The sequence below is a fragment of the Pteronotus mesoamericanus genome, unplaced genomic scaffold, assembly GCF_021234165.1.
Source record: "Pteronotus mesoamericanus isolate MK-2021 breed Mesoamerican mustached bat unplaced genomic scaffold, CSHL_Meso_final contig_230, whole genome shotgun sequence".
In the NCBI taxonomy this organism is placed as follows: Eukaryota; Metazoa; Chordata; class Mammalia; order Chiroptera; family Mormoopidae; genus Pteronotus; species Pteronotus mesoamericanus.
Genome location: NW_026555096.1, coordinates 1,903,810 through 1,926,231, shown reverse-complemented (window position 1 = coordinate 1,926,231; position 22,422 = coordinate 1,903,810). Strand labels below are relative to the sequence as shown.

The window sequence follows — 22,422 nt, the reverse complement described above, 5'->3', positions numbered from 1 at the left end:
ATTAAGTACATTCACGTTGATGTATAAAACATTTTACTTTTAACTTAGATATATTTTAGAAAGAAAAATATGATATCACTCTCAAGAATGGAAACCCATATTATTGAATACTTTCCATAAACAGAAATTAGCCATTAGAATAACATAGTGAAGATAGAAAGTTATTAACTTGCAGCTAGTTGCCACTGACAGTTCTGAGATGAAGCCTGCTTCTCACCCTCACTCTCAATTTTTTTCAAGAGAGGACCCCAAGTGTTGGAGAAGTGTTAAAGACATGCTATCACCAAACTGACATTTCCTCTTTGATGTGCTCAGAAAAATTGGAAGATGGGTGAAGGAGGCATTTTCTCACTGTGATATCAATGTGCTCCTGCACTGTGCCCAGGTACCTCCTCCCACCTTGCCCATCACTGAGCACCCCACTGCCTCCCAGACCCCACCATCACACTGTGGGAACTGCTGAGATGCATAGAAGCTCCTGCCCACCAAGGCTCTCCGACTCCTGGTCCCAGATATAGGATCTCCCCTTTCTTTCCAGCTGGGAACAGTGACAAGAAACATCCTTTGGGATGAGTTCTTTACATTTCCTTCCCAGTTTCTTCCCAAGAGAAATAAGGATCTCTTCCAGATGTCCTTTCTTTCCCTGAATCCCATAACAGAGTCTTCCAGGCTCTGCGAGCCCAGCTGCCTTGAATAGTAGTACTTCATTATGACTTGGGCACAGTCCAAAGTCCGCAGGCCACACCATGTTGGGGTGAGGCAACTAGTTGCTCTGAGTGAGTGACCTTAGTGTCATGTGAGTGGAAAGGCAGACATGTTAAGCACCTGAGGTGGATTTTACAGTGCTGGTGGAAAACACAAGCAGCCACTTGGAGACAGGGGCATCTGACAAGAGGGGTTCACAAAGAGCTAGATTTCAGTTGGAGGTTAGATTAGTCTGGGTACCCATTTCCCTGGACAATAAAAGTAACAAAATGTGTGCACCTGTGTCTTCTTGGAAGCACAAAGAGGCTGAAAATAACACAGAAAACACTTGTTTTCTCAAGCTGTGCACAGGTGCTCTCTATGAACATCATAAGGAAATGTGTTCATTACTGAAGGTGTGGATGTATTTCAGTAAAACAAGCTGTGGCACCAGGAGCTTGTTTTACTGAATAAAAACCACTTTGGAGATCCTGGTGAAGCGTCACTCTTAGTGAAATTAGTGGCTTGGGTACTTGAGGGGTGGAGGTCCCAAGGGGAGGGCCTCTCTGCCTCCCCTTCTTCTGGGCTTGTTAACCCTCCCTCGAAGCCCCATCTGGTACGTGATGTCTGCCAGACACAGAACATGTGCCTCTCACCTGGGGCTTGGTCTCATCTTTGTCCTTGTAGTAGAAAAGCTGATCCCCACGCAGCACAAACCAGCGCTGCTGCCAGTTCTTCATGATGCTCCTCTGCTTCTTCAGCCAGCCTGCCTTCAGTACTGGGCCCAGCCTGCGGGAACAGGGTGGCTGCTTGGGGCTCTGGCTCTGCTCCCCCATCACCAGGCTTTTGGAGCGAGCTGGAAGCCAAGAACACAAAGTGAGTGGGAAGGATGTATGCCTGTTGTCAGCCTTTGTCTTATCCTGGCATCCCAGCTGCCCTGTGACCAGGACATGGGAGCTTAGGGCACCAGAGAACAACCATGCTTGGCCTATTTCCCCTTTGGGTTCAAAGGGACATGGGCTGGAGCACCTCAGCAGCAACATCTCAAGATTATCCACCTGGGGTAGGTGCACAGCTTGTATGCCTGGTTAGTGTCTGCTATGTTTCTGGGATCCTGTGTTCTCTGTTTCCCAAGATGTCTTTATCCATCTATGCATCTGTCTCATGCATCTATCCATACACCCACACATCTACCCATGGATCCACATATCCATCCTTCCATGTGTTTGATGGAAACAAACTTTTATCGAGTACCTACTACATGCCAGTCACTGTTCCAAGTGCTGGGGATAAAGCAGTGAAATAAAAGACATAAGACTTCTGGTCAAGATGGCTGAGAAGGTAAATGCTGTGCTTGCCTCCTCCCATGACCACATCAGAATTACAATTAAATTATAGAACAATTACCATTGAGAACCACCTGAAGACTAGCCAAACCAAGAATATAAAGAAGAAGCCATATTAAGATTGGTAGGAGGGGTAGAGACATAGAATGGGCAGGTTCCACACTGCAATGTGGTGATTAAGAATTATGCCCTGGCTGGTGTGGCTCAGTGGATTGAGCACCAGCCTGCGAATCAAAGGGTTACCGGTTTGATTCCCAGTCAGGGCACATGCCTGGGTTGTGGGCTAGGTCCTCGGTAGGGGGCACACATGAGGCAACCACACATTGACGTTTCTCTCCCTCTCTTTCTCCCTCCCTTCCCCTCTCTAAAAGTAAATAAAATCTTAAAAAAAGAGAATTGGGAAGGGTGTCTCAACTGCAGAGTTCACCCCTGAATGAGGGGTCCGAGCCTCACAAAGGCTCCCCAGCCCAAGGCTCTAGTGCCAGAAAGAGGAGACTCCATAATATCTGGCTATAAAAATCAGCTGGGATTGGATCCAAATGAGTTGGAGAGCTGCTGGAGACCTAGGCACTACAGGTCTTAAAAGGCCTGTGCATAAACTCACTCACTCACTCACTCACTCACAAATTCATGCACTCTGAACTCCAACATGCAGACAGCAGCTCAAAAAAGCATCAGGGACATACAGGGAGGAACTAAATTGACTAACTTCAGGTTGAGGGCTGGAGGAGCAGGGGTTGGGACAACTGTCTCCAAAACAGAAGTGCTGGCAGGCACCATTGTTCCTTTGTTGACCTCCTACCTACCCCTAGCCCATCCAGGAGGCACAGGTCGGCACCAAATCTGAGCTCTCCATTAATCTGGATAACCTTGTTTGCCTCCTGTCCCCTGGTGATTTCCCTTAGACCCAGCACCACCCAAATCACACATCCTGCTCAAACCTCTTCCAGCTGCTTTTCTTCAGAAATGGCTTGCATCAGCTTGTGTTGAGGACTTTCCTAAAATCTCTCTCAAAGGTCCACAAAATACAAACAAGCAGCAACTGGCCTTGATGTGCTCTATAACACTTGTTAAGTTATTCCAAGCCCACTACAAGTGGTAGGTGCTCTCAACTTTCACTGTAACTCTAATCAGGTAGCTCCAAGACTGGCATAAGTGGCATCCAGGCTTCTTTTGGAATATAGCCTTAATTAAATGGTCACAACCCAGTACAAGTGGCAGCTGGCCTCAGCTGTCATCATGATGCCTAGGGGACCAGCCTGACACTAGAGACAACTAGCCTTGGTTCACAGAATGGCCTCTTCCAAGTGCCTCTGAGACCAGCACAAGTGGCAACCAACTGCAGATCACTTTGTAGCTCCTGCCAGATAGCTCTAAGCCACGTACAAATGGTGGCTGACCTTGACCTGCATTGGAGCCCCTTTCAAGAGGCTCTATAAGTAGCACACCTGGTGGCTGGCTTCAGACCATACAAGAGCATCAACCAACCAGCTTCACAAAGGAGGGGCAGACTCAGCTGGTACTAGGACCCTGCTAAAGCCACTCTTGTTCTGTGGGGTCAGCCTCCATATAACAGCTTGTCTGCTATAGTCATGACCAGTCTTCATTGTTAGTCAATAGTCAGAGGGACACTCAAACCCACTCACATGCCAACAGCAATCAAGGCTCAACTACAACAGGAGGGCACATACGACCTACTCAAGGGACACTAGAGTACCTGGCTTTTGTGACCAGGGAGACTGTGCCACTGGGCCCCAAAGGACATCTACTACATAAGGCCACTCTGCCAAGACCAGAAGTGTAGCATATTTACCTAGTACGAAACAAACACAGGGAGTCAGCCAAAATGAGGGCACAAAGAAACATGTCCCAAATGAAAGAACAGGACAAAACTCCAGGAAAAGGACTAAACAGAGTGAAGACGAGCAATATGTCAGATGAAGAGTTCAAAACACCAGGTATAAGGATGCTTAACAAACATAGGAGATGAATAGATCAACTCAGTGAGAATTTCAACAAAGAGATAGAAAACATAAAAATGGAGATAGAAACATAAAAACTACCAGTTAGAAATGAAAAATACAATAACTGAAATGAAGAATACATTAGAGGAAGTCAACATTAGAGGGAATCAACATCAGAATAGATGACGCAGAGGACTGAATCAGCAATCTGGAAGACAAGGTAGCAGTTCCTTGGAACAGCAAAAAGAAAGAAGAATTAAAAAAATAAGGATAGTTTAAAGGGCCACTGGGAAACCATCATTTGTATAATAAGGGTACCAGAAAGAGAAGAGAGAGAGCAAGAGGTTGAAAAGCTATTTGAGAAAATTATGACCAAAAATTTACCTTGCCTGAGGAAGGAAATATACATACAAGTCCAGGAAGTGCTGAGGGTCCCAAAAAATGAATCCAAAGAGACTTAGACCAAGATACATCATAATTAAAATACCAATGGTTAAAGACAAGAAGAGAATCTTAAAAGCAGCAAGAAAAAAAAGCAGTAAGAAAAAAGCAGTTAGTTACTTACAAGGGAACTCCCATAAGACTGGCAGCTGATTTCTCAACAGAAACTTTTTAGGCCAGAAGGGAATGGCGCATAATATTCAAAGAGATGAAAAGCAAAGACTTACAACCAAGATTGCTTTATCTGGCAAGGCTGTCATTTAGAATTGAAGGACAGATAAATAGCTTCCCAGACAAGAAAGATCTAAAAAGTAGTTCTAAAAGAGTACATTACCATTACACCACTATTAAGAGTAATTGAAAGAAGACTTCTTTAGGAAGAAAAGATCAGAAATATGAATAAGAAAATATAGACTTCCAGTCAAGATGGAGGTGTAGGTAAATAGGCTTTGCATCCTTGCACAACTACAGCAAAAATTACAACTAGACTACAAAACAAACATCACGCAAATTCATCAGAATATTGAGCTCTATGAAAGTCTGACAACCAAGGATTTAAAGAAGCCACGTTCATCCAGATGGATAGGAGGAACAGAGAAGCAGAGATACAAGGAGAGGTGTGGAGAGGTGGAGATGTGTGGAGAAGTGTGGAGACACAAAGTGGAGCAGGGAGGCTGTGGAATGGGTGGTCCCACATTTATGTGTAGTAGGTAAAAATTGGGAGAGATACATTGGGAATGAGGGATTCCAATACAGACAAGACTACCCAAACCAGGGTTCCAGGACCAGGAAGATAAGTCCCCATAATTGCTGGCTGTAAAAACCAGTGGGGTTTGGGGTGGTGGAAGAAACTGCAGGATTCTCAGGAGACTTCTCTTAAAGGGCCCACAAAGGTCTTAGGACTTACACAGACCACCCTCTGTGTATATGGCACCAGGGCAACAGATGGAAGGGCACAAGTGGTATATGGGAAGAAAGTGAAGTGATTGGTAATAAGATGAGTGCTGGGAGACAGTTTCCTCCTGGGAAAATCTCTAGAGGCCATGCAGTGATACTGTTCCTTCTCTGAGGCCTCCCCTACACAGAGCCACAAAGTGGTGAAATGGATTGCCCAACTCTGGTGAATATATAAGGATTTGCCCCATGCAATTTACAGGTGCACTCTTCTGCAATAGGCACACTACCAGGACAGGGAGTCAAAGCAGCTCTACCTAATGTACAGAAGTAAAAACACAGGGAGGTTGCCAAATTAAGGAGACAAAGAAATATTGCCCTCCCTCCCCACAAAAAAAAAAAAAAAAAACCAGAACAAAATTAAGAACAGCAAGAAGAAAAAAGAATTAAAAAAAACCCCCAAGTATAGAATAAGGAGCTTCGAGGACATCTTTAAATGTACCAACATCTGAATCATAGGTGTGCCAGAAGGAGAAGAGGAAGAGCAAGAAATGGAAAGCTTATTTGAAAAAATGACAGAAAACTTTTGGAATTTGGTGAAAGAAATAGATGTAAAGTCCAGGAAGCACAGAGCATTCCAAACAAATTGGACCCAAACAGGGCCTCACCAAGACACATCATGATTAAAATGTCAGAGGTTAAAGATAAAGAGAGACTCTTAAAAGTAGCAAGAGAAAAACAGATCGTTACCTACAAAGGAGTTCTAATAAGATTGTCAGCTGATTTCTCAAAAGAAACTTTGCAGGCTAGAAGGTACTGGCAAGCAGTATTCAAAGTGATGAAAAGCAAGGACCTACAATCTAGATTACTCTATCCAGCAAAGCTATCATTCAGAATTGAAGCATAGATAAAGTGCTTCCCAGACAAGGTAAAGCTGAAAGAATTTATCATCACCAAGCCATTATTATGTGAAATGTTAAAGGGACTTATTTAAGAGAAAGGAGATCAAAACTATGAACATTAAAATGGCAACAAATTCACAATTATCAACAACTGAATCTAAAAAACAAACTAAGCAAACAAGTTGGGCAGGAACAGAATCATAGATATGGAGATCATTTGGAGAGTTATCAGCTGGGTGGGAGACATGGCAGAATGGGGGAAAATGTACAAGAATTAAGAAGTACAAATTAGAAAGTACAAAACAGACAGGAGGATGTTAAGAACAGTATAAGAAATGGAGTACCCAAATAATTTATATGCATGACCCATGGACATGAACTAAGGGGAGAGGATTGCTGGAGGGAACGGGGGCACCAGGTGGAGGGGGGCAAAGGAAGAGAATTAGGACAACTGTAATAGCATAAGCAATAAAATATATTTAAAAAAATGTTTAAATTATAGAAAAGAATCTTACTAAAAAGGCAAACACTTAGTAAAAGCAGTGTATTAACTAAACTGTAAAGGCTAAAAGACAAAAGTAGGAAGATCATGTGTAATTACAAGTGATTAAGGAAAGCACACAAACACATGCACATAAAAAAGTAAAAAAATAATAACAAAACATAAAAGTGGAGGTGTTGAGTAAAAATTTTAATGATTTTAGAACATATTCAAGCTTGAGTGACAACCTATTAAAAATAGACTGCTGTAAACATAACTTGGTATATATGAAAGACACAGTAAGCCCAAAACATCTCTAAGAGATGTATAAGAAATAAAGAGAAAAAATGCAAACACCACATTATACAAATTCAACAACATACAAGAGAGCAAGAGAATAAAAAGAAACAACTACAAAAACAATCACCACGCAATTAGTAAAATAGCAATAACTCCATACCTATCAATAACTACTTTAAATAGATTAATTCCTCCAATCAAAAGACACAGGTTGCATGAAAGAATTAAAAAAAGAGCTTACATATGCTGCTACAAGAGACCCACTTCAGATCAAAAGACATACACAGATGGAAAGTAAAGGGATGGAAAAAGATATTTCATGCAAATAGAAACAGAAAACAAAAGCTGGGTAGCAATATTTATATCAGACAAAATAAACTTTAAAACAAGGCTTGTAAGAAGAGACAAAGAGTATTTCATAATAAGAAAGGTATCAATCCAACAAGATGATAAACTCTAGCACCAATCATAGGAGCACCTAAATATATAAAGCACATATTTATGGACATAAAGGAAGAGGTTGACAGTAATACAGTCACAGTAGGGGACTTTAACAACCCAAGTAATCAAGTAATAGGTCATCCAGATAGAAAATGAACAGGTAAGCAGTAGCCTTAAATGACAATTAGACAAGTTGTCTTATAATTGATATTTTTAGAACTTTTCAACTAAGGCATCAGAATATACATTCTTTTCAAGTACATGTAGAATATTTGCCAGGGTAGACCACATGTTAGGCCACAAAACAAGTCTCAATAAATTTAAGAAGATTGAAATCATATCAAAATCTTCTCCAATCACAATAATATGAAACTAAAAATTAGCCAAAAGAAGAAAAAACACAAACACATGGAAACTAAATAACATGTTACTAACAATGAATGGGTTAATGACAAAACCAAGGAAGAAATCAAAAGGCAAATGAAAATGAAAACACAATGACTCACAATCTGTGAGATGCAGCCGAAACAGTTCTAAGAAAAAAATTTATAGCAATACAGGCCTACTTCAAGAAACAAACAAAAAGATAAACAATCTAAACTTACACCTAAAGGAACTAAAAAAACAACAAAAAACAAAAAAAAGTGAGTAGATGGAAGGAAATAATAAATATCAGAGTGGAATTAAACAAAATATAATTTAAAAAACAATAGGAAAAAAAATCAATGAAATCAAGAGTGGGCTTTTTGTTTATCAAAAGATAAACAAAATTGATAAACCATTAGCTAGACTCATTGAGAAAAAAGGAAAGATGGCCCAAATAAATAAAATCAGAAATGAAGAAGGAAAAGTGACAACTGACACCATAGAAACAAAAGATTATCAGAAAATACTATAAACAATGCATGTCAACAAATTGGACAACCTGGAAGAAATGGATAAATGCAGAGAAACATGTCATCTGTCAAGACTGAATTAGGAAGAAATAGAAAATCTGAACAGACTGATAACTGTTAATGAAATAAAAAAAATTCCCAACAGAAAAAAAGTCCTGAACTGGATGGCTTCACTCACATGTTAATTTTACCAAACATTCAAACAAGAACTAACACCCATCCTTTTCAAATTATTCCAAAAAATTGAAGAGAAGGCTCCTAAATTCACTTTGAGATCAGCATTATCCTATATCAGCGATTTTCAATCTTTTTCATCTCATGGCACACATAAACTAATTATTAAAGTTCTGCGACACACATATATATATATATATATATATATATATTTTGCTGATTTGACAAATAAATAGATATAATTTTAATTTATTCACATTGGACAGCAACTGTTGTCATTTTTTTATTTGACAATCTAAGGGAAAAGAGCTCAATGCCCCTGACTAAATAGTCAGGTACTGCATGTTTTAGAAATTCTGTGCACACCAGTTGAAAATCACTGCCCTGTATCAGAACCAGGCAAAGACACTACACAAAAAGAAAATTATAAGGCAATGAATGTCTCTGGTGAATATACATATAAAAATCCTCAAAAACTATTAGCAAACTGAATTCAGCATTATATTAAAAAGATCAAACACCATTATCAAGTGGAATTTATTCCTAGGATACAATGTTAGTTTGGTATCTTCAAATCAATTAACATGATATGCCACATAAACAAAATGAAGAATAAAAATCATTTGATCATAAAAATAATAGGCACAGGAAAAGCATTTGACAAAACTCTACATCCATCTATGATAAAAACTCTCTAGCAAAGTGGAGATAGAGGGAACAGCCTCAACATAATAAAGGCCACATATGACAATCCCACAGTTAACATCATATGGAATGGTGAAAAGTTGAAAGCTTTTTTTTTAAGATCAGGAAAAGACAGGCATGTTCACTTTCACCACTTTCATTTAATGTAGTATTGAATGTACTAGCCATAGCAATCAGACAAAAATAAAAAATGAAAAGAAAGAGCTTCTGAATTTGAAAGGAAGAAGTAAAACTGTCAATTTTCATATGACATAATACTATATAGAGAGAACCTTAAAGAATCCATCAAAACACTACTAGAACTAATAAATGAATTCAGTAGTCAAATACAAAATTAATATTCATAAACTCCAATGACAAACTGTCAGAAATAAAAATTAAGAAAGCAATCCCATTTGCAACCACATCAAAAAGAGTAAAATACCTAAGAATAAATTTAACCAAGGAGGTAGAGACCTGTACTTGGAATACTATAAAACATTGAAGAAAAAAAATTGAAGAAGATACAAATAAATGGAAAAATATACTTTGCTCATGGAGAGGAAGAATTAACATTGTTAAAATGTCCCAAAGCATTCTACAGATTCAATGCAATCTCTATCAAAATACCAATGATATTTTTCACAGAACTAGAACAAATAATCCAAATACTTACATGGAGCCACAAAGATGCTAAATAGCCAAAGCAATCATGAGAAATAAGAACAAAGTTGGAGGTATCCTGCTACCTGATATCAAACTATACTGCAAGGCAATAGTAATCAAAATAGCATGTTATTGGCATAAAACCAGACATATCAATGCAAAAGAATAGAGAACCTAGAAATAAACCCATGCCTATATGGTCACTGAATCTATGACAAAAGAGGCAAAAATATACAATGTGTACAGACAGTCTCTTCAATAAATGGTATGAGAAAAACTACACAGATACACGCAGGTGAATGAAACCGGGCCACTTTCTTATACCACATACAGTGGTGGGCAAAATAAGGTTTACAGCTGTGAGTACATGAAACAGTTTATTATTTTATTATTATTTATTGTATTGTTTTCCATATGAACAACTGTAAACCTACTTTTGGCAATCCCTATACAAGAATAAACTCGAAATGAATTAATTCCTGTCCATCTCTTGTTTCAGAGCCTCTCAGGGCAATGGTCTCTTCTTTCAGAGCCTCTCAGAGTCCATCAACCCTGCAGCTTCCTCTTCCTCCAGCTGACACCACTAACCAGCATTCTGCTAGGGTTTGTACTACCCTTCATAGTGATGACTGAGTACTTGCCACTCCCCACTTCCCTACTCCTTCACCTCTCTCTCTCTCTCCTTTGCCTCGGAGGAGGCTCCTCTCGTATTTCTGGCCAGGATCAAGGACATTGCTGCAGGGGTCACTAAAAGGGGCCATTCTGGACTTTAGAGAAATGAATCTGAGTCCTAATGTAATCACATTTGTAATTCTTAGACCACAGATCCTCACTTCTGATTGGAACATGTGGTCTCTGTGACCCAGTTATTGCATTGTACCTGTCATTCTGTGTGTGTGCGTGTGTGTGTGCACGCGCAAGCTCCTCCTGTTACAGTAGTGACTGTAATTCCCTAAATCTCGCCTACCTTATACCCATGCTGCCCCACCAACCTGGACCTTCCATCTCTCTCCCTCTCAACCCCTGGCTTTGGCTGCATGGTAAGCTCCTATTCATCCTAACTCCACAGAACCTTTATTCTGAATTTCCTCCATTTCATCATTCCCTTCCCTACCAGGACACGTGGTCCACAGTTGGCCATATCTGTGTGGTGGTATTTTTGCTCCTCTAGATTGAGGGGTGGGAATGGGAGGACAAGATGCCCTATCCGGTTCTACATGTGTGGCAGCAAATGGATGAAAGTCATGGTTGTCCAACATCACAGTCTACTTAGGCTTATTATTTTTAACTATGTCTATTTCTTTTTTAAAAAAATTTTAAAACGATTTCATTGAGAGAGAGGAGTGGAGGAAGGAAGAGAGGGAGAGAAACATCAATGTGTGAGAGATACATTCATCTGTTGCCTCTTGCATGCCCCAAGCTGGGGACCTGGCCTGCAACCGAGGCACGTGCCCTGACTGGGAATCGAACTGGCACCCTTTCAGTTCACAGGCCGGCATTCCATCCACTGAGCCACACCTGCCAGGGTGGTATGTCTGTTTCTTAACATGACATTGAATGGAACATTAGTTGGTATCTGAGGAGACCTTACAGTCTGGTGGTTGCCAGCTTTGCTTTTAGTGTCCCATGGCTGGGATACAATCCCACTTTAAATCCCACTAGCCCTGGTTAATTGAAGAAGGTTTAATGATCTCTGAGGGCAGCAGTTTTTCCTAGAGACTGAAGGGAAGGCAGTAAGGGGAGTGACCGACCTCTGAACTCTGGGGGCACTGCACCTGGGCTTGAGCTTTACTTGTTCTTGCATTTACTGGTCAATCTACACCTTTGCCCTACACCTTTCTGCTGCTCCTGGTCCCCAAGCATATTGTGTACCAGATGAAAGTGTACTTCTTTCCCTTATTTCTGTGGCTGTTTACTATCCCACTGAATTACCTGAAGATTCCCTGTTGCTGGGCACTGGACTTTTTTCCAATCTTAGTTATTTAATTAAAGTGACAATGGGTTCAGTCAAAGAAATACAGGCTTGTTTGGATCATTGCCAGCTCTGTGAACTTTCTATGCCTTAATCTGTTGCTTAGCAAGCTGGGCCCATGCAGAATAATACCTGACCCTGCAGACTGAGATGGGGGAGAACAGAGTGCTCCCTGGCAGAGTGCTTGGCCCAAATGAAGTGTCCGTAATGGGTTATCATGGCAATGACGATAATGATAATGAAATAGTGCAGTGGATGTGTCCATAAAGAACTATTTCCTCAAGGCAGATGCCCAGGAGTGGGCTCATGGGTACAAGGAATAGGCCTTTTCGTGGCTTTTGGCTCTTTAGGTGCCATTATGTGCTTCCTTCTAAAAATGGTGTGAAGCTATATTACAGCACAAAGATTACACTAGTTTACCACTTCATCCATAACCATCAACATGAGCTATCATATTCAAACATTCCTACTCCATAATATAGTGGGTGTAAAATGACAGTTATTATCTGGCTCACCTTGTTACTAAATTACTAATCAGGTGGAACATCTTTGCATAGTCTTCCACTAACTGTAAGAAACATTGGCTTGTTCTCTGTGCCCATTTAACTGTTGTCCTTGGTGGGAAAGGCTGGAAGAGGGTGGGCAACAGCTGGAATCCCTGTAGGTCTATGGTTATTTGGGCCCTCTTCCCCACTCGCAGGAGCCTCAGCCCTTCCCAGAAGTCTTTCCGCTGCCCCGGAAAGGCTGCCTTTCATTTCCAGGTGTCTGCAGCACTGTGTCTGATGTCTGCACCACACAGCCCTGCTGCTCTGCAACCTCAGCAGCCAGCCCTGGAGGAAGAATTGCCCTGCTTGGGTGAGGCTGGGCTGAGCAGCTGGCAGGCGAGGGGTTTGTGCCCAGTGGGACCCAAGGGCATCAGGAGGAACCTTTCTTCTCTTAGGTCTGTACCTGCCCCTTGGAGCAGGGCTGGATTCAACAGACACTTTCAGGTTCCTTTCCAGGCTCTGGGCCTGTATTGGGTTCTGGGGACATGGAAATGATGATGAGATGATGTTCACCACAGATTTATTATTCTGGTGGAGTGTGACAAAGGACCAAGGGGGAGAGGGGACATGTGTGTCCCTTTGGTTACTGAGTTTTCTTCCCTGGACCTCAGTATCCTCATCTCTAAAATTCCTTTAACGGAGCAAGAATCTAGTGTAAAATTAAGTTGCCAGGGTGACCTAGGCTTTTGTTTTTTAATTACTTGAGATTAACTTGAGCCTTAGCAGAAAGCCAGGCCCCTGTGGTTCGTGAAGACTCTGGAGTGGATGGATTGGCTCAGGCCTCCACTGTTTATTCTTGAATTCTCCTCTGCCTCTTCTCCAGAAATCTGCAAGGGGTGCTTAGAACCCTCCACCCTTCCATAGACCCATGATTTCATGGAATGTTCTAGCACCATTTCCCTGGTTCTGTCTCCTGTCTTGTATTATGACAGAGCTAAAGCTATCTCATTTGACAAGATCATATCATTGGTAGGACCAGGAATGCACCTGCCCTTCCTTCTGAATCCCCTGCAACATGCTGCTCAGGGCCAGCACAACAAAACCTTGAAGGCTTGGCAGTATACCCAATGATGAGGAGTGCCAGGAATCCTTGACCCACTACGTTGCAAGACAAAAAAGGGGCATTATGTATTGCCCTGATCCCCAAGCCCTGGGCACCACCCTCTTGAGGGCTTCAGATATGTAGGGAGCAAGCAAGGACCACCCTTGGGCAAGGAGGCTGAGCCAGCTCTCAGGCAGGGAGCTGCAGCCAGTCTCTGTTTTAGCAGATGCAAGCATCCTGCCTGCACTGCCACACCTTCCCCCCGTTGGCTCCTGTGGAGGAGAGGACTGGCCAGCTCCTGCTGCCCTCAGTTCATCAGGGAGGCACTTCCTGCACAATGCTACTAAGGCTGCCAAAGAAGCCCAGATTTTCCCCTAGCTGATCAATTACATAGATATTATTACTTATAAGCCCCACTGAGTGTCTTGGAAAAAAATCATTGTTATAATTTATTAATAACCATTGTTCCTGTCTTCAGCATTTCCTGAATCAACTTACTCAGTGCTGGAAATATTTAAACCAAGGTTTTAAGTCCAGCAGCTCTGACATTCTAAGGCCCAGAGTTGAGAGTTTCTGGAGAAGGCCTGGAAGCAGGTCCAGGACAAGCTCATCACCCAGGGAGGAGGGTAAAATGCACTGCAAAGTTGAGATTCCTCTGCTCAGAAGCACACTCATCCATTCACTCGCTCACTCATGCCTTCCAAATCTGCAGGACTCCTGCAGGTGCAGGTCAGAGCCCTGAGTTGTTTGTGTTTCCCCGGAGCTCCTAGCTCCTGGCAGGGGAAATAGGTCCCAGAGAACAGCCACACAGAGATGAAAGAGCCACAGGCCACATGGACAAGCAAAGGCTGCAGACCCTGTATTATAGGTGCAGCATTTCTGCTGTCGACACCTGCCGAGCACCAGAACAGGGGGCACCTGGGCTGAGCCTTGAAGGGTGAGCAGAATTTGGGCCTGTCTCCGGGGAGGTGGGGCTCTGATTTGGGATAAAGGAAGGAGAGTGGCATTTGCTATCTCTTGGCTCCAATCAGCACATGTGCCAGGTTGATGTCACCTGTTGTCATTGACAAGCATCTCTTGAGATAGTCCCCATACTCCCAGCTTCTCCTTCCTCAACCCCAGTCTCTGTCAACCTCCTGCATTTGGTGAGTTTCTCTTCTCCTGAAACTGTCCCACTCAAGTCCAACAGTCTGGTTCTGGGTCTCAGCCTCTGAGATTCCTGGGGCTCAGATACCATTCCTGGCTCTCTCCTCGAATCTCTTCCTTTCATCCTCTGTGCAGAGCTCAGCTGCCTGCATCTCTGCCCAGGTTCTCTCACTGCATTCCCAGCCATTCTGACCTCCATTTGCTCTGTTCTCCCTCGAAGTCCTGCTGGTGCCTGGGGCTGCCTCAGCTGCCTTCTATTCCTCATGACTTTCATGTCTTTATTTCTGCCCAGATCTTTCTCCAGAACTTTAGGCTCGCATGTCAAACTACCTGTGGGGCATCTCCCTGTGGATGGTTCAGGATCACTTAAGCCCACGTCTAAATTCAACTCCTGCTCCTCTCTGCCCAGTGTGCTCCCACTGCCTCATTGAAGGCTCTCATCCAACCAGCCTTGACAGCTTGGAGTTGTTTTGACAAATCCCTCTCCTTCAGGTCCTACAGTCAATTAGTTTCAAATTCTGAAGATTCTCTTTCTACTCTTATTCCATTTTCATTTCTATTTTACTAACTCAATTAAAATTCTTATCATCCTTGCCTGGATTCCTTCCTCTCACCTCCTGCCCTCCACAGAAGCCTTCAAAAGAGATATGCAGTTGCCAAGGAAATATTTCTAAACATAGATCTAATCATTTTACTTATTTTCTCAAAGGTAGGCATGCTATTTACCAATTATGTGCAGAGTGATTACACTCCTGGCCTGGTAGTCATGATCCTGTCATGGGACAGTGCCACCCAGCTTAACCACACACCCTATCCACCCAGCTCATGGCCGCTGCATGTGTCTGTATATGACACTCTCTGGCAGCCTTAGAAATACTGCTGTCCAGACCTGCTGAATCAGAACTTTTGGGGGAAGGACCTGGAATCTGGATTGTGAAGCAGCCCAAGTGATTCTGATAATCACTGTTCTGGGCTCCAGTAACACCTGGTAATGTCCCATCATAATGCCCTTTTCCTCATCCTCACTGTTCGAATCCTGCCTTCCATTGAAGGTGTGGGTCCAGCCTCACCACCTCCACATGGCCTTCCAAGAGTCACTCTACAGATATCAGCCCCTTTCTTTTCACTTCAATTTCACTTTTAAAACAGCATGAATAACAGTCTGGCATGTAATAGCATAGTTTGTACAGTGTGTGTATCTAACTCTTCCCAAAATTGAGGACCACAGAGAGCTGGGGACCCAACTCCTTCTGGGAAATTTTGTGTGCATGAGTGTGTGTGTGTGTGTGTGTGTGTGTGTGTGAGAGAGTGTGTTGTGTATGTGCATGCATGTACAAGTGTGTGTATGTTTGCAAGTGTGTGAATATACATGTAAGCATGTATATGTGCATGAGTGTGTGTGTGCATACATAAGGGTGTGTATGTGTATGATTATGAGTGTGCACATGCATGAGTATGTGTATATTTGCAAATGTGTGAGAGTGGTATGCTAGCATGAGTACTCAAAAGTATGCATGCATGAGTGTGTATAAATGCAAGAGTGTGTAAAGGTATGTTTGTGAGCATGTGTGCATGAGTACAAGTGTGTCTTCAAGTATGTGAGTATACATGTACATGCATGTGTGAGTCTGTGTGTGTGCATTATGCATACCTGTTTGGAGCAATCATATGTTTTGAATCTGGGGCATTGATCTAAGCCATCAGTTCTGAAGAGGGAGGCCCTGAGTCCAAGGCCTGCAGAGTCATCCAGGAGGTTTGGAGGTCAGGCTGATGAGAAACGGGGGAAGCTGATGGGACCAAGACAGGGGAAGGAAGGCAGATAGTAGAGGGTAGGAGTGCATCTCTGGGAGGTTGGAGAACAGGGACCACTCTGAGGGACGTTTCAGAAGAGGGGACTGGTGATTGATGTTTGTGGAGGAGGTGGGGAATGCAAAAGGGTCAGGACATTGGTCAAGGAGGAGGAGCAGGACAGTGATGTAGTGTGGGAGGGAGAACAGAGCTCAGGAGAGAGGTGGCCTGCAGATCAGGGCCTGGCACATAGGAAGCCTCAAGAAGGGTTTGTTGAATGACAGTGGAATAGTAATAGGAGTTACTATTCACTGAACGCTTGGACACTATATGCTATTAACTGGACTGAATGCTCTATGTGAGTGATTTCATTTAATTCTTGAAGTGTTATTACTTTAGTTTTACAGATGTGTAAGCTGAGGTTTGGAGAGCTAACTAAGCTGTCCAAGGCCACCGCATAGTTAGCAAGTGGCACAGCCTGTTTTCAAATTTGAATTTACCTTCCTCCTGCAGGGCTTGTGTGTTTAACCCATTCAGGAAACCAGCACACATCCATGACATCTCCCAGGAGGAACTTGGTGTTGAGGATGGGAAGAGGCAGAGCAGCTTGTGACCAACTCTGGGAGAAGCCACCAGAGGGATGGGAGGACCACCAGGTAGTGAGCACTTATGAGACCTGGAGAGGTTTGTGAAAAAGGGGGAAAGCGTGCCCATGGCAGAGAAAGGGTTAAGGTCATAGGTGGAGGGATGGGGCAGGAACTGCCTACTTACACAGAGAGGGCCCTGGGATGAGTAGGGAGGGAAAAGTGCAGCCAGAGGGGGGAGAGCTCTTCCAGGACTGGTCCCTGCAAAGGAGGGGAGAGGAGGAAGGTTTCTGAAGAGGACCATAGCTTAGAGGGCAGGGTGTCCTTTATTAAGACAGGGGGAACTGAACCTGTTTAAAAGCTGGTAAGTGAGGGCCTTTGGACTGAGAAAGGTGAGACTATGGGTGGGGAACAGGTGGATCGATGAGCCAGGGAGGGGCCTGAAGGGCCTGGGAGCTGACAGATGTGGAACCTGGGCTCAGGTGGTAGTACAGATTAGCCCGGAACAGCAAGTTGTCATCCTGGACTGTGGCAGGAGGCAGGGGGCATGAATCAGACACTCCCCCTGCTCTGGGGCACCTGGCCCATGAGGCTCTACCTGCTGGGCATTAAAGGGCTTACCTAATCCCCTCACAGCTCTCTGCACTTTGCCCTGAATTCAACTGCCCCACCACCACCACTCTATCTTGCTGCCTCTCTTAAAGTGTATCTGTGCTAGGGTCCTGCAACCCTTTGGAGCCAATGACCCTTAATGGTCATTCTGAGCCCTGCCACATGGCCTGGAGAGAGAGGACCTGGGGCTGTGTTGGTATACACAGCTCTCATTGCATTAGCAAAGGCCCTGCCTTCCTAGAAAAGCTGGCCTGAGGTAGGACAAGGTGGGAGAAAGAAGAAAATGCAGGGACAGTGCAAGGGTGGGGTGCGTGGGCTGTGGATAGCACGGGAATGCACAAATGCCCATGAAGGCCAGAGGTGGAAGTTGGGGCCAGGGAAGTCACATGAGAAATTTCATTTATTCCTCAGAATAACCATAATTTTTCAGATGTTTGTTTGAGATGGGGGAGGGAAGCAGCTTACTCAAGGTCACAAATATTGATGTTATGTGATAGAGGCAAGATTCCAACTCAGTCAATCCTGATCACTAAGGATGCTACAATTCTCCCCAAGAACTGAGTCTGAGTGGCTTCTAAGTGCTTCAGGTTTCCAGGGAAGGAGGAGGAAAGCCAGATCAAACAGGAGAATTCTCACATGTGAGCAAGATCACTGCTTGGTTTCTCTCTGCCCAAGGGTTCCCCCAGATGAAAACATAAGCAACTCAAACCCAAGTGGTCAGAAAACAGGGTGAAGGAAATGGAATAGTACCCAAAGGTTCATTCATTATTAGAGAAGGACAAGGGCTGTGCAGCAGCATCAAGGCATTGCCAAGGCAATGTGAGGTGCAGGGCCAGCAGAGGAGGCACCAATTCATGTTAGTTTCCTATCAAGGAAGTGGGGAATTTTTTTGTTTCTGAGTTGAAGAAGCTAGAGAAGTAAATAGGCAATATACAGAAGACGAAGTACAGATGGCCAATAAGATGTGTAGAGACGCTGAACTTCAATAGTAATCATGGAAATGCAAATTATAGCAATAATACGATACAGCTCATTTTTAAAAGTATAGGACTATCATGTGTTGGTGAGGTTACAAGTATAAGCCACTACATAGAAGGCAATTGAGCTGTGTTTATTCAAATTAAAAACTTGCCTTCTTTACAGCCCAGAGATTCTGCTTCTTGCCTCTCTGCTACAGAAAGAACCAAAGGGCATAGGTAGTCACATGCAAGGATGCCCTGGGAGTACCTGTGTGATCCCTAAAAATTAGAAAAACCCAAATGTCCAATAACAGGAAAACAGCTGAATAAACTGTTAGTATCACATTACCTGATGCTTTGCAGACATTAAAAAGAATGAGCTGAATATATATACTAATATGGTTAACTCCCTTTTTAAACAAACACCTCAGAGGAGGTGTATTCACTCCCTTTCTTCAATTCTTTTCCTATTCCCTTTCTTTGATAGTAAAATATACCTAATGTGACATTTACCATTTTAATGATTTTCAAGTGTAGCATTCACTACCATTCAGTACATTCACATTTCTATGTAACTATAACCACCATCCACCTCCAGAACTTTCTCATCATCTCTGACTGCTTCTTGCTCTCTTTTGACATCACAGAGTCAGGCTTTCCCTCCCTGTCCTACTCAAGCTTTTCTTATCAAGGTTACTGATAACCCTCATTATGTTCATTCCAAGGGTCATGTCAGTCCTCCCACTCCTTGACCCCTTGTAGTACTTGACTGAGTTGGTCTCTCTCTCCTCCAGTACCATTTCTACCTTTGGGTTCTAAGACCACCCTCCTGCCCCTCCCCTCCTTAATTGGTCATCATCTCATTTTCCCCACCTCTTGGCGTCCAGTATCCAGGGACAGTCCTTGGACCAAATTTCTATCCACACTCCCTGTCTCAGTGATCTCCTCCTGTCTCATGGATTTAAACTCCATCAATGTGCAGAAGCCTCAACCCTGAACCCAAGACCCACATGTCCACTGCATGATCCACCGGAACACCTCCAATGCCACTTGTCCAAAGCTGAATTGGTCATTCCTTGCCCTGTAACCTACTCCCTCATCTGTCAGAGAAAACACTGCCTCAGGCTGGCCTGTTCCCAACAGCATCATTTCTCCCCTGAATTACTGCTATCGCTCCTTCTTTAGTCTCCATTCTGACATCCTTCTGCAGTTTCTTAACATGGCAGCCAGAGAGTGTCCTTAAAGACGAGCGTTAGGTTATGTTTCAGGACTCCCCCTCTTGCTCTGTAGATAAGTCAGGGGCATCATGACAGCCTACAAAATGCTTAAGATCAGACCACATGACCTCTTGGATCTCCTTATGTTCTCCTTATGTTCTCCTAGCCACATTGGTCTCCGCAGCCCTTCAAACAGACCAGCCATGTACTTGCCACCTGGCTCTGCAACTGCCGTCTCCCATCTCTGCAGGGCTTCCTCTCAGCCCCTTCATTCTTTACTCAAATGCCATTTTCTCAGTGAGGCCTTTCTTGACCACCCTGTTAAAGATGTATTCCCAACTCTCCTATCTCCCTTTTTCTGCTTTAACGTTGACTTAAATTCTACAAAAGCAGTGGAAAGCAAGTTGTAGAACAATACCCAAAATAGAAAAGTATATAAAAATGGAAGAAAACCACAACACCCAAACAGAAGACATCACCATGCATTTTCAGTGGGACATGTATTTGCATAGTAGGAACATGTCACATCAGTCACGGTGGTGGTGCTAATGAAGTGAGGACGAAGTTGTAATACCGTGCATTTTATACAGGGAAACAATGCATTGTTGCTTATGTAAATCAAACTAAAATCTTTAAAGTGGAATGGACCTGGGTCCCTTAGGAAATCTAAAATAACAATTAAACTATCACGAGCTTGATAAATGTTTATGAATAATAACCTGCAACAAGCACCACACTAGGCTGTGGACCACAGCACAAACCAGAGAGGACTAGCCTCTGCCAGCTCGGAGCTTCCGGGCTGAACCAATGATGCTTTGTGGAAGCATGGCCCAGGCCCACCACGGCCCTTCCGGGGGACCAGGTTACTCCATATTGAGCCCCTCCAGTGGGCCTGGATCCACTCCAGCCCATTTTGAATAAGAAGGGGCTCAGTGAGATTGTGTGGTCATTCACTCATCCAGAGGCGCAACAAGAGGACACAGCAGCTGCTGAAACTTAGAAGTTGCTGGAAACACATCACAGAAACTTTAGCCAGTGGATCTTTTCGGAACTCTGTTCCAATTCCCTCAGATTCTTTTCTCCTGTTTTTGTGCCCCACCACCGTCTGACCCCTTTACTTGGAACAGCTTACTCTGGGGTGGTTTTCCAGGACTGCTGTCACGTTTTGGAAGACTGCCTTGGGCTATTGGAGCCCATTTTGGGCAGGCACTGGGAGAACTGGAAGTGCCTAGGAAAGTACACCCCTTCCTACCCGCTTAGCCCTTGGCCAAAGATTCCTGGTGGGGCTCCTGAAAACCCCAGCAGCCTGGTACCTAGTTGGAAACTACTCAGAGGGGTGAAGAGGTAGAAGTCACACTTCAAAGCTCTCTTGGAGCTCAGGCTGAGATCCCCCTTCATTAGGCTTTGCACTTCAGCATGGCTCTCATCTTCTGTCTTATTCTCCCAGCACCTCACTTGTATCCCCCGAGGCACCTCTTTAAGAAATTGCTACAACACTACCTCACACACAGTCTTATCCTCAGGACCTTTTGAATAGGTTGTGGCAACACTGGCCTTGGGCAGCTACTGGGGCGTTTGGCCCTGCCTGGTGCTCCCTGAGGCTTGGCACTCTGCAGCCAGCCAGGGGTGCTTTCCCATCTTCAGTGTTGTAACTGCAGCCTCAGAGAGTGCAGAGTGGCTGCATACAGGCTGAAAACGATTTATAGAAGTCAATGGGATTTTAAAGCTGGGCTGGGAAATGGCAAGATGGCTCTCAGAGCTGAATTGATTTAAAGGGTAAGTATTGAGGCTGAAAGATTGATTGAGAAGAGAAAGGTGAGGTAATGGAAGGGGCACTCTGGAGGGGGCTGGACAAATGGTTTCATCAAGTTAATGCAATTTGCAGCCAAGGGCGAGGGAGCCTAGTCAGGTTCCCATGCTGTCCTGGGAATAATGCATGAACCTCGGATGATGTATTCCTGAGTGCCCCTTTCCATACACACATGCACGTGCGTGCGCGCGCACACACACACACGTATATATGTGTCCATATGTGTGTGTATATATATTTTAATGTTTAATAGCCAGGATGAGCCTCTTGTATCTGGGTGTCTTTGTTCCCTTCTTAACCTCTGCTAGAGCAGGTGTGCGCCTTTTAATGTTTATCTGTTAACTTGTTACTTAGCTTCTTTTTGGGCTCCATTTGCTCCTCTGTTCCTTGCTGGGTCCCCCATCTGAGCAGTAACCAGCCAGGCCCTCCTAATGATCTCACTTCTGGAGGATGGAAGGTAATAAAGGCACAACTTTCTCCCCCATAATTCTAAAATAGTGCTAAGGTAGTCTAGAAAGTTTGGATTTTTTTCATAATGATTAATTTAATGATATAAAAACATAAATATAAAGTATTGCATTCTTAAGAGTTACTTTTATTGGCTCTTCCTGGGTCTTCCTCCTGGCTTAGCTGGCTGGTCTTCTGTAAGGGAGTACACTCACCCAAACTGCTTGACCTGTATTTCTATACTTCTATGCAGTGTGCACCCCCAGATTTGACTGGATCTAGCATTCATTTATCCCATCATGAAGTTTATGGGGCCTCCTCTGTATCCACCCTGTGCTAGTCACTGGGATATGGAGATGAAAGGCAAAGGCCTGCCCTAGCAGAGGTTATGAGGGAAAACAAAGACATCCAAATATAAGAGACTGTC

At 43.6% G+C, this 22,422-nt stretch overlaps 1 protein-coding gene across 2 annotated transcripts in view; it reads right to left on the bottom strand.

Annotated features, from left to right (window-relative positions):
• Window positions 1-22,422, bottom strand: part of ARHGAP22 (Rho GTPase activating protein 22) — a 183,654-nt gene that overhangs the window by 113,498 nt on the left and 47,734 nt on the right. For both annotated transcript variants that reach the window (XM_054572381.1, XM_054572382.1), the window contains exon 2: window positions 1,341-1,540. In XM_054572381.1, the coding sequence (XP_054428356.1) occupies window positions 1,341-1,540 (200 nt within the window). The remainder of the gene's footprint in view (window positions 1-1,340; window positions 1,541-22,422) is intronic.